General features: G+C 47.1%; 1 protein-coding gene across 1 annotated transcript in view; it reads right to left on the bottom strand.

Moving 5' to 3' along the window:
- The window catches only part of DNAJB14 (DnaJ heat shock protein family (Hsp40) member B14), a 56716-nt gene that overhangs the window by 28261 nt on the left and 14990 nt on the right, over positions 1–13465 (bottom strand). The window contains exon 2 of the mRNA XM_089680551.1: positions 11725–11890. Coding sequence (XP_089536677.1) covers positions 11725–11890 — 166 coding nt within the window. The remainder of the gene's footprint in view (positions 1–11724; positions 11891–13465) is intronic.

Here is a 13465-nt window from a genome sequence, read left to right as displayed (position 1 = left end):
CTGCTTGCTTGTACATCCCATACGGGCAAGCTGATACTTGCTGCAGGGATGAGCAAATCCTATCGTTCAACGCCCGGGATATGTAGTTTCGGGTGCCGGGCAGGTTGTTCTTTCTTACATTTAGCCCTGCTGCGGGCAAGCAGCAGGGCTTGCTTAAGAAGTGATTAGTAAACTCAGGAGCAGACAGGCTGCAGCTGTGCATACTCAGTGTCTGTGACACTCAGACAGCACACTCCACCCCCCCCCCCTCCCCGTATAGACGGGAGAGGAGAGAACGTATTGATCCACCTCTTCGCGCCCCTCTCCTCTGTGACTGCCCCGTGGGTGGGAAAATTTGAAGATCTATCCCGCTGTATGATTGCCAATGTTTGAGCCTGCAGAGAGCAGCCGGGAATGAGTGATCTCTGCTCTATCACTGAGATTTCCCCACCTCCGTCCCTTCTCTCCTTTTCTATCTCCCCCTTCAATTCTTCTATCTTCACTTAACTATTTCATGTCCAGTTATCAGCTGAACTTTGAGGAAAAAGGGGGCACTCCGCTGGACACTGACGTAAGGGGGGGACTCCGCTGGACACTGACGTAAGGGGGGGACTCCGCTGGACACTGACGTAAGGGGGGGACTCCGCTGGACACTGACGTAAGGGGGGGACTCCGCTGGACACTGACGTAAGGGGGGGACTCCGCTGGACACTGACGTAAGGGGGGACCCTGATGTATAGGGGTAAAGATGGGGGCTTTGATGCAAGGGGGGAATCAGATGTGAACAGGTGCTCTTCATGACTGCTGCACTCTATATATGTTTTGTTTTTTTTACTTACTCCTGGCTCCTGCACACTATACATCAGTGGTACTCAAATTATGGCCCGCGGGCCACATGCGGCCCGCTGAAGACATTTATCCGGCCCGCCAGCAGCCCCCTGCCCGCCCCTGTACTTAGTGTCCCTTCCTCACGTATTTGCCGCGAGGAAGGGACACTAAGTACAGGGGCGGGCAGGGGGCTGCTGTATTTTACCTGGCTCCGTGTCCCAGTCCCACGACGATCCAGTCCAGGAAGCGCTGCTCCTTCATTCACTCTGGCTACTCCCTCACTGGATGTTCGCGCTGCCGCTCAGCTCCGCCTCCTCACCGGTGATTGGGCGCCAGAACTGTAGCTCAGGAAAGGCACACAGGCGGCCAATCACCTGCGAGGAGGCGGGGCTGAGCGGCCCCGCGAACATCGAGTGAGGGAGAGGCCGGAGTGAAGGACAGCTGACAGGTATGTGTGCCGTGCAGATGGTGCTGCTACGATCAGGTATGCTGGCTGCAGCAGAACCATGCTGGAACAGAGGTCAGCAAGTTAAGTGTCATTGGTGTCAGTGGGAGGAATAGTACCCCATCATTGGTGTCACTGATACTAATGATGGGGCATTATTCCTCCCACTGACACCAATGATGGGGCACTATTCCTCCCCCCACCGACACCAACGATGGGGCACTATTCCTCCCCCCACCGACACCAACGATGGGGCACTATTCCTCCCCCCACCGACACCAACGATGGGGCACTATTCCTCCCCCCACCGACACCAACGATGGGGCACTATTCCTCCCCCCACCGACACCAACGATGGGGCACTATTCCTCCCCCCACCGACACCAACGATGGGGCACTATTCCTCCCCCCACTGACACCATGGATGGAACACTATTCCTTCCCCCAATGACACCAATGTTGGGACACTATCATCCCCCCCCACTGACACCAATGTTGGGACACTATCCCCCCCCCCCCACTGACACCAATGTTGGGACACTATCCCCCCCCACTGACACCAATGACGGGGCACTATTCCCCCCCACTGACACCAATGACGGGACACTATTCCTCCCACTGACACCAATGATGGGACACTATTCCTCCCACTGACACCAATGTTGGGACACTATTCCTCCCACTGACACCAATGTTGGGACACTATTCCTCCCACTGACACCAATGTTGGGACACTATTCCTCCCACTGACACCAATGTTGGGACATGATTCCCCCCCCACACTGACACCAACGATGGGGCACTATTCCTCCCCCCACTGACACCAACCATGGGGCACTATTCCTCCCCCCACTGACACCAACGATGGGGCACTATTCCTCCCCCCACTGACACTAATGAAGGGGTACTATTCCTCCCACTGATACCAATGATGGGGTACTATTCCTCCCACTGACACCAATGATGGGGCACTATTCTTCCCACTGACACCAATGATGGGGCACTATTCCTCCCACTGACACCAATGATGGGGCACGATTCCTCCCACTAACACCAATGATGGGGCACGATTCCTCCCACTGACACCAATGATGGGGCACGACTCTTCCCATTGACACCAATGATGGGGCACTATTCCTCCACAAGACACACTTGGGGGGAAATGTCTGTGCGTCTTATGGAGCGGCCAGCCCAGTATTCCCGACGCCATTGTATGTCCGCAGTCTCTGGTCATGTCCTGTACTGTGTCCGCATTTGTTCATATTTTTTTTTTTTTTTTTGTTAAACTATAGTCCGGCTCTCCAACGGTCTGAGGGACAATGAACTGGCCCCCCGTTTAAAAAGTTTGAGGACCCCTGCTGTACGTTATGCTGTACATAGACCTGACTAAGATGTTGATTGTCCTAACAATTGCTGGCTTTAATGAAATTCTTCTTTAAGGATCATTATGGCAGTCCATACATTAGTCATATTCTTCAATCAGTGGGTTGAACGGAGAAACGAAAAAAAAAAAAAAAAACATGATCCAAGCCTGGTGGACACTGGATCTTGATTTGGCTGCTCAGCATGTGCTTGTACTGAGCACCCAAGTGCTTCCATGTGCAAGGTTTTTTTTCCCCTCTTTGGGTCCGGTGCCTCATTTACTTGATCAGTAGATGCGTTTCTGCTGAGCGTTAAGAGAAACGGATACTCCCTCTTCCTGACGAGTACCCAATCGGTGCTCTTTACACTGCAAGGTCACTCCCATCCCTGCTGGTCCCCAAATGCGGTGCTGGAGACATGCAGGGAGGTGAGTAGGACACAAACAGTGCAATGTTAAAAATATTAAAAATTTAGGTCGCCATAAAGCCCCTTTTGTTTTAAAAAGTCCCAGATATTCCTAATATCACCTCCCCATATCACCGCCTAATAAAAAAACATCAACCCTTCATATTTTTCATTCTGGCAAAAGTCATTTCCTGGTTTAAAAAGAGACATACATCCATTGAAAATCCCTAGTGATAAAACGGTCTCATTCAGTAACCGCATAACAATAAAGACCTTATTTAAATACGGTTTTGGTTAAAATTACAATTTTTTTTATCAGGACAAGCACATTGTCATAAAGGGCCAAGTAATTTGAGACCCCAATTTAATCCCTGGACAAGTAGTTTTTTAAAAAAAAAAAAAATGTCCACATCCCTGTTGCTGACAGGAAGACTCAATGATCTACCACAGTGCTCACAGCGCAATGGCAGCTTATGGAGGACTACAAGCCGACAGCCACTAAGCCACCAGGACTTGTAGTCCATTCATTCACAGAACACTGTGAATGAATGACACGGGCGTGTGTGCGGAGCCCCACATGGCCGCATCGTTTCTGAAAACTGACAGCTAGTATGGGGAACTTCTCCCTGTACTTCTGTCACAGGGAAGGGGGGCAGGGGGTGGCGGCTGCAGGATCGATAACATGTTCCACCCTTAAAACAGGTGGAACATGTAACATGTTCCCAAAAGTGAACTTATCCTTTAATTCTTCGTTTACCCCAATTCCTTCTTCCCCCCAGGGTTTCGTTAGCAATGCATTTTAAGATTTAAAAAAAAAAAAAAAAAACTTTATTTCATTTGTAAATACCTTTGCAGTGCAATACTGTACCAAATCCTTGTATTTTTAACTGCATTTTTATCTATGGAAGGCATAACAAATAAAATTGATTTTGCAAGGCAATAATACCATAAGAAAGCATTGCTTGTCCTAAAAAAATACATTGATATTACTTTGTTACCTTAAGGGCTCGTTCACACTTGACTGTTTTTCCAACTCTTGCCAAACGCCCCTATAGCGTTTGAAAAGCGTTGGTCCAGTGTTTGCGGAGCGTTTTTAACGCTCCACAAACGCCGCATGCACGGTTCAGCGGTGGTTGCTAGGCATTTGCCGAGCGTTAAAAACGTCCCCCATAATGAAGTTTGAATGGTGTTAACGCTCCGAAAACACCCGACAACCGCACCGCAAACGCTGGCCGGGCGTTTGCGGAGCGGCACCATAGACTTGAATAGGAGGCTGCAACTCCTTCTGACACGACCAGAGGCGTCCGTTTTGCCGTGACGCAATGCGACACTACCGCTCCCATTTGAACAGCACTATGTGCAGAATTTTCCCAGGCCTTTGGGAAACGGTAAAAACGCTTCCCAAACGCCTGTCTGCCGCTTGCTAACAAGGCTAGTGTGAATGTAGCCTAAGTATTAGCAAAGGTATTGCTGAATAAAGAGACAGCAGAAATGTAAAAATTGCTTTGGTCCTTAAGCAGTGTACAGGTGTAAGAACCATATAAAAACAGACATATGACTAGATTTTAGACAAAAACAAAAAACCGCCAGCAAAACAGATCAATTTTTCTGGCAACATTCATTGTCAGAAGATCTTTTGCAGAAATGATCATTTCTCTGATCTTAGACAAAAGAGTGTTTGACTTAGAAGAGCACATTTCTCTAGGCTGCGAACGAATGACTAGGGTTGCTGAAGGAGAACATCTATCTCATAGTAGAATGTGCACTGTTTATGTTTCATAGGAAAGGCCCTAACCTTGGGCTTTCTGTGATCAGGGTGCTCATTATTATTTAAATTGGGTCTTCTCTAAACCCTTGCTCACATCTAAGCCAGGAAATCTACTGAAGAAGGACATAAAGAAAACATCCCCAGATATATGCATAGGCTATTGCAAGTGATTACAGAAGAAACCAATGTCACGCAGATTATGCAACCCTTACAACAGTATTGCAATTGCCAATACCCAAAAGGAAAGAGAGACTTCAACAATTCTTTGCTGCCACAGAAAGATCCATTTATTAAAGATCATTATGTATTCAAAAAGGAACAATCAAAAAGTAGACCAGTACAGCTACAATTGAGGCCCACAGAAATGAGCTAACATACAGTTGTGGCCAAAATTATTCAACCCCCAATGCTGTAAAGGGGTTTAGGGACTATAGTGTACATTTGGAATTGTATTCAGAATCAAATCCTACAAGGACGTTGTAACTACCCAAATGCAACTAAAATGACATCAATTGTTTATGTAATACAGTAGTAAATGGTTCTTATGTGGTTTCTTCATTGCCACAATTATTCAACCCCTTAAAGACTACCACTCTGAAGAACAGAGGTTCATACAGGTGCTTTCCATCAGGTATTGAAAACACCTGTGGATGTCACCGAGCAGCAATCAAGCATAATAAGCACCAATTAGGCAGCTTTAAAATGACTGTGATACTCAGCTCCTTCTAGACATTTACTGGTGTGGTTACAAACATGGTGAAGGCAAGAGAATGGTCCAGGAAGACAAGAGAAGAGGTGATTTCTCTTCACAGGAAGGGCAATGGCTATAAGAAGATTGCAAAGATGTTAAACATACCAAGAGACACCTTAGGAAGCATCATTCGCAAATTCAAGGCAAAGGGCACTGTTGAAACGCTACCTGGTCGTGGCAGAAAGAAGATGCTGACTTCGACTGCTGTGCGCTACCTGAAGCGTAGAGTGGAGAGAAGTCCCCGTGTGACTGCTGAGGAACTGAGAAAAGATTTGTCAGATGTGGGTACAGAAGTTTCAGCCCAGACAATAAGACGCACACTGCGTAATGAAGGCCTCCGTGCCAGAACTCCCAGGCGTACCCCCTTGCTGTCTCCAAAGAATAAGAAGAGTCGACTGCAGTATGCCAAAAGCCATGTGGACAAACCACAAAAGTTGTGGGATAGTGTTCTGTGGACTGATGAAACAAAATTAGAACTGTTTGGGCCCATGGATCAACGCTATGTTTGGAGGAGGAAGAACAAGGCCTATGATGAAAAGAACACCTTGCCTACTGTGAAGCATGGTGGAGGGTCAATCATGCTTTGGGGCTGTTTTGCTTCTGCAGGTACAGGGAAGCTTCAGCGTGTGCAAGGTACCATGAATTCTCTTCAGTACCAGGAGATATTGGATGGAAACGTGATGCAGTCCGTCACACACCTGAGGCTTGGGAGACGTTGGACCTTTCAACAGGACAATGATCCCAAGCATACCTCCAAGTCCACTAGAGCATGGTTGCAGAGGAAAGGCTGGAACATTTTGGAGTGGCCATCGCAGTCACCAGACTTAAATCCGATTGAGAACCTCTGGTGGGACTTAAAGAAAGCAGTTGCAGTGCGCAAGCCTAAGAATGTGACTGAACTGGAGGCCTTTGCCCATGAAGAATGGGCGAAGATACCCGTAGATCGCTGCAAGACACTTGTGTCAAGCTATGCTTCACGTTTAAAAGCTGTTATAACTGTAAAAGGATGCTGTACTAAGTACTAAGATTGAATGTCACTTGGGGGTTGAATAAAACTGATAATGCTGTGAGCACAGAAAAGACATTTGTGGTTATTTCATTATAACTGTTATGTTATATTTGTCTGACCTACAAGTGCCTCTTTAATGTAAATGTAAGCAAGATGACTGAATGATCAAAAGCAATGTCAAACTGGCCAAAACACTCAATTTCAGTGGGGGTTGAATAATTTTGGCCACAACTGTACCTTTAAATTATATATAATTCTAACAGTTTAACAAAGGAAGGACAGTCATTGAAATAATATTAACCATTTTACTGCCACTGACATATATCTCATGTTAGTGGCGGGGGAAGGGGGGGGATTTTAAACACTCAGCTGCTGTAATGCACGTACAGTATTTTTTACAAATCAACTGTCAGCTTTCTTATGAAAGCAATCAGGAACCTGTACAGCCCTCCGATTGCTTTCAGTGACCCCTGGAAGTTTGCCCTAATAGACCCGATGCCACAAAGACATTAGATCACATAGGGGACTTTTGTTCCCCTATGTGATATACACTGACCAGCCATAACATTATGACCACTGACAGGTAAAGTGAATAACTTTGGTTATCTTGTTACAATGGCACCTGAAAGTTGGTTGGATATATTAGATAGCAATTGGACGTGTTGTCCCTAAGTTGATGTGTTTAAAGCAGAAAAAAAATGGGTAAGTGTAAAGATTTGATCGACTCTGACAAGGGCCAAATTGTACTGGCCTGACAACGGAGTCAGAGCAGCTCCAAAACTGCAGCTCTTGTAGGATGTTCCCAGTCTACAGTGGTCAGGATCTACCAAAAAATAGTGCAAAGAATAAAAACCAGTGAACCAGCAACAGGGTCATGAGCGGCCAAGGCTCAATGATGCACATGGGGAGTAAAGGCTGGCCTGTGAAGTCCAATCCAAGAGAGTTACTGTAGATCAAATTGCTGAAAAAGTTAATATTGGTTCCAATAGAAAGGTGTCAGGACACACAGTGCATCGAAATTTGTTGTGTATGGGCCTGCATTGCCAAAGACCTGTCAGCATGCCCATGATGACCTGCGTCCACAGCCAAAAGCACCTGCAATGGGCACGGGAGCATCAGAACTGGACCACTGAGCAATTGAAGAAGGTGGCCTGGTCTCATGAATTCAACAATGGTTTGAGGAACACAAGTTCAAGGTGTTAACTTGGCCTCCAAATTCTCCAGATCTCAGTCCAAACAAGTATCTATGGGATATGCTGAAAAAACAATTCAGATCCATGGAAGCCCCACCTCACAACTTACAGGACTTAAAGGAAATGCAACTGACGGCTTGGTGCCCGATACCACAGCATACCTTCAGAAGTCTAGTGGAGTCCATGCCTTGATTTGTTATTGTGGGTGTCATAATGTTATAGCTGATTAGAGTCCATAAAGTTTAACATGTGGATGCTGCCCTGTACTGACATGCATGGAGGAAAACACACTGAAGGCAAACAGCTGCTCCTCTTCCAAGGAGAGCAGAGGCAGGCCCTACAATAAGACACATTTTATCAATGAATGGGTACGCTAATGCAATGAATCATGGGACATGTACTTTAGGGTTTAGAACCATTTTAAAGCTGAACTCCAGGCAAACAGCTAAAGGCTCTAATGAAATGCATATATGAGAGCAGTTTTTCCTGCCTAAGGGATATATTGTTGTTCATCCAGTCCTGAGATTTACACAGCACAGTCCTGTCTGGCAAACCAGGGGACATGATTTTTCTCTGCTGCAGTTTCTTTTTTCACTTAAAGACCTCCTCCCCACCCCCTATCCTGTGACTGGGCATTAAAAGGAAAAGTAACACATAAATTAGCTCACCTCTGTTATTCCGCTCTACCCTTTTATTTGCTGGCTCCTTGCATTGCAGCGCAGCTCACTGGCTCCGTGCACTGCAGCGCAGCTCACTGGCTCCGTGCACTGCAGCGCAGCTCACTGGCTCCGTGCACTGCAGCGCAGCTCACTGGCTCCGTGCACTGCAGCGCAGCTCACTGGCTCCGTGCACTGCAGCTCACTGGCTCCGTGCACTGCAGCTCACTGGCTCCGTGCACTGCAGCTCACTGGCTCCGTGCACTGCAGCTCACTGGCTCCGTGCACTGCAGCTCACTGGCTCCTTGCACTGCAGCTCACTGGCTCCATATATATATTGTACATTCACATCGGTCCCTAACCCTCATGGGGTGTACAATCTAAGGTCCCTAACTCACATTCATACATACACATAGAAACTAGGACAATTTAGACAGGAGCCAATTAACCTACCAGCATGTCTTTGGAGTGTGGGAGGAAACCGGAGTACCCGGAGTAAACCCACGCAAGCACAGGGAGAACATGCAAACTCCATGCAGGAGGCCCCATGGTCGGGAATCGAACCCATTTACTGCAAGGCAGATGTGCTAACCACTAAGTTTTTGCATATTGGGAAACTTCCATGTATGAGGAATTAGTGATTTATACATTACATTGTGATTTTATTTAATGCTTTGGTGCTTGAAATATTTTCCAGCACAGTAGTGATTTTTTTCATATAGTTTTTAATAACTGTGCATAATGAGGGATGCAAAATTGTAACTGGACCACGCAGCACTATTTGTAAGGTTTTTATATCCTGATATTAAGTAATGAAGGTAGGGATCAACATGTGTGCAATTTACATCAGACCCTGTGCTAGCCAACCTGCAGCTCCCAGAAGACGCCGGGACATTCACAAAGCGCAGCGCTTCTCGCGCATGTCACAGCCGGGTGCCCACACTAAAGGGGGACAACTCTGTGGAAGTGGGTACCCGTCAAATTCAGGTACCGCTCCCCCTCCCTCCCCAAAGGTCCGCGGTCTCTTGGTCATCCCCTGCACCGCGTCCGCAGTCTCTTGGTCATCCCCTGCACCGCGTCCGCAGTCTCTTGGTCATCCCCTGCACCGCGTCCGCAGTCTCTTGGTCATCCCCTGCACCGCGTCCGCAGTCTCTTGGTCATCCCCTGCACCGCGTCCGCAGTCTCTTGGTCATCCCCTGCACCGCGTCCGCAGTCTCTTGGTCATCCCCTGCACCGCGTCCGCAGTCTCTTGGTCATCCCCTGCACCGCGTCCGCAGTCTCTTGGTCATCCCCTGCACCGCGTCCGCAGTCTCTTGGTCATCCCCTGCACCGCGTCCGCAGTCTCTTGGTCATCCCCTGCACCGCGTCCGCAGTCTCTTGGTCATCCCCTGCACCGCGTCCGCAGTCTCTTGGTCATCCCCTGCACCGCGTCCGCAGTCTCTTGGTCATCCCCTGCACCGCGTCCGCAGTCTCTTGGTCATCCCCTGCACCGCGTCCGCAGTCTCTTGGTCATCCCCTGCACCGCGTCCGCAGTCTCTTGGTCATCCCCTGCACCGCGTCCGCAGTCTCTTGGTCATCCCCTGCACCGCGTCCGCAGTCTCTTGGTCATCCCCTGCACCGCGTCCGCAGTCTCTTGGTCATCCCCTGCACCGCGTCCGCAGTCTCTTGGTCATCCCCTGCACCGCGTCCGCAGTCTCTTGGTCATCCCCTGCACCGCGTCCGCAGTCTCTTGGTCATCCCCTGCACCGCGTCCGCAGTCTCTTGGTCATCCCCTGCACCGCGTCCGCAGTCTCTGGTCATCCCCTGCACTGCGTCCGCAGTCTCTGGTCATCCCCTGCACTGCGTCCGCAGTCTCTGGTCATCCCCTGTACTATGTCTGCAGTCCATTGGTTCAGAATATGTTTTTTCTTGTTTTTCTCCTTTAAAACCTAGGTGCGTCTTATGGAGCAAAAAATACAGTAACCCTCTGCTGTCAGGCCTGTACGATGTATGGACCTGGCGGCTAAAGGGTTAAAGGACACGTGTATGAAGTGAAAAATTTACACTACCATTGCTGACCTCCTTCCAAAAATGTTACTTGTCTGGCTGTCTCTGGCTTCAAAACTTTGAGTCACTGACTCAAAAGCACACAGCAAATGAAGTAAAATTCCCGATTTGCATATTCCTCCCAGGTCAATGTATAAAGTCAGGACAGCCAAGAAACTAGCATCTTCAACAGGAGGAGGTCAGAAATGGTACCCTTCAAACTCTGCTTAGTATAGATTGTGTTTTTTTTCTTTTCTTTGAGCAATATGTCTGCCAAAGAGTGTAACTGGATTGAATGGGAACTACAGCAATCAAGTATGTAATGTTTTTGTCCCTCTACAGCCTTAAGACCTCGTTCACACCATAGAGACGTCACCATGACCTGCAAATGTTCTCCATGTGCCCTTTTCACACCACAGCACTGCTTTCACGTGTGGACTTTTTCTACGCAGCAATCTTCAACATGTATAAAACTCACTGAAATGTGCATGAAAAACGATGTAAACTTGTTTGTCTGCAAATGAAATCTGTGCATCTTTTCCATCAGTTTTTCTGCATGTATGGTGAGAACGAGGCCAAAATCGAAACGGAAACTTGTATTGGGTTGGTATAGCGGACCACCTTCTGAAAATGTTAGTTGTCTTTGAGTTAAATACTTTCTGAGTCGATGACCTGAACGATTATTCAGAAGTGCAAATTACATCACGATAGATGATTAATTTGTTCTAGGTCCATGACACAAAATGTATTAAAGCAAATGTACCAGCATGACAACCTAGTAACTAGCATTTTCCTAATGAAAGTTCAACAACAGCAGGTCATATATTTCTTTCCCTTCTGAACCTGTTTTTTCCCACGCTGACCAAGAAATAGGTTCATATAAACATAACTTCCCACTTCCCTCGGCAGCATATTCTCATCAGCACTTTGCTCCCGTCTCTCCATTCAGCCATTTGGAGGGAAGAGTGTAAACTCACTCAGGGCTGAGAACTTTATTCCCATATTCATTTGATAGCACTGAAGAAAACCAAGTCTGAGTCACATGCCCTCCTTCATACACACAAGTACCAGGCATTTCTTTGTTCCCAGTAGGTGAACAGAGGAAAAAAGGGAAGGTCAGGTGATAGGGAGAGGGGAAAACCACAGATTCACTTCAACATTCTCTCAATCTTGTAAGTCAATAGGAAAACCTAATTAAATAAGGTAAGACAGCTCTGCAGATACAGTATATGCATTTTCTATATCTACGTAAAAAAACACATGCTCCACCTCAATAAAGTTTTCATCAGAAAAGTATAATTACCTTTGCACGCCTTCCATCTGTTCCTTTGTGTAACTCTTTCCAGTGTCCCCAGCAACATTTTCCTTCTCTGCATTTTGCTTGCATTGCTTGTCAACATTTGAAGGCTTTGTTGCCTGAGGTCCATTTCTTGATGTACCATCATCTTTTTCAAGTTTTTCCAGCAGTTCTTAAAGAAAAAAAGAAAACAAAAAATAAATATACAAAATCTGCAATCTAAATTAGGATATGAGTCTTAAAACATGTACCAGAGCTTGGTGATCATTGTTATTTTCTTGGCATGGGTACTTTACTGGGCTTACTGTACGAGCTACAAAATTCCACACACTATTCTCTCTATGGCTATTAGACAAAGTACATGTCCGGACTGTTTTTAGCAGCTGCCTGGCATCTGCATAGCATCGTTTAGAACTCATTTCCTCAGGGTGAAGAACTGACAGCAGGCATACAAGGAAGACGCTATAGTTCAGACAGAAAGAACCCTAAAGCTGGCCATAAATGGATCTTAATTCATCCAGTTTAGCAGCGACCATCCGAATTTCAATCCATGTATTGGCACCCTGGTTGTACAGAAGTCGATCTCTCAATCAATATCTGTACTACCAGCCTGTTTTGGGTTTTTGTAATTAATTAGTGCTGCCGGCTATAGCTGCCAACACTGATCATTGTGTTCTGCCGGCAGAAAAGGCTCCCTGCGAGCAGCTCAAAAGAGCGCAGTAGGAGGAATTCCCGGTCAAAACAGACAGTGTTGATGGGGGGAAAATCAATCAATTTTCTTTCCTTCCACCCTTCTTAAAGAGGAGTTCCAGTCATACACTAAAAAAATAACAGCAGCTACAAAAACTGTAGCTGCTGACTTAAAAAACAAAACAAAACAAAAAAAACAGCCACTCACCTGTCCCATGATCCTGCGGTGTCCTCACCGCAGCCCATTTTACCGGCCGTCCTGTGTTCCCGGCACTGGCATCTTCAGTGTGGGAACCTGGCTGTGACAGCTTGCCGCTTCACAACCGGTTCCAACTACCCATGAGCGAGTAGCGCTGCACTTTCAGAATGGTCCCATAGTCTTCTGGGACCTGTCACGTGTCTCAGAAGACTACGGGAAGGAGAGGAGCGGATTGGTAGGACAATGTCCGCTTCCGATCACCTAGGCAATCGCAGGGAAAGGGGGAGCGGGTACTTGTCAACTTCAGGTAACTGCCCCCCCCCCCCCCCCCGCTCCCCAAAAGGTCCCAATCCCTAACGGGGAGTGGAGGACCAGTCTTTAAGGTGAAACTTTTCCTTTTGGGTGGAGCTCCATTTTAGGTATCCTAACAGAAGCCGTGGTCCTAAGTGGACACAAAGCTTTAATGCTGTGTTAGGGACAATTTTAGGATGTGTGCTCTGCATAAACAGAGAAGGCAACACCTATGTATAAAGCTGGTCATACAGGGACTGAAATTCGCCAGGTTCAGCAGAGTCAAGACGTATTTTGATCCATGTATGGCCACTGTGGGTAAACAGAAGTTGATCTCCTGGTCAGCTTCTGTTGGAAACTTTCTGCATGATCAGCGCCACAGGCCTTAGACTGCAGCACAGATCTGTGTATTCTGATGACAGAGAAGTCTCCCTATTGTCAGACTACCAAGACACAATGAGGAGGATTCCCCAATCCACACATTCAAGGCGGTCAGTTTTTTTCATTAAGTTCACTGGTTGAATGAAAAGTGAAAACAAAAAAAAACAAAACAGGGACTCATTTGTG

This window comes from Staurois parvus, unplaced genomic scaffold (assembly GCF_062004578.1).
Source record: "Staurois parvus isolate SC_StPar_1 unplaced genomic scaffold, SC_StPar_1.0 ptg000244l, whole genome shotgun sequence".
NCBI lineage: Eukaryota > Metazoa > Chordata > Amphibia > Anura > Ranidae > Staurois > Staurois parvus.
The sequence above is the reverse complement of the archived record's forward strand: the minus strand, read 5'-3'. Positions and strand labels throughout refer to the sequence as shown.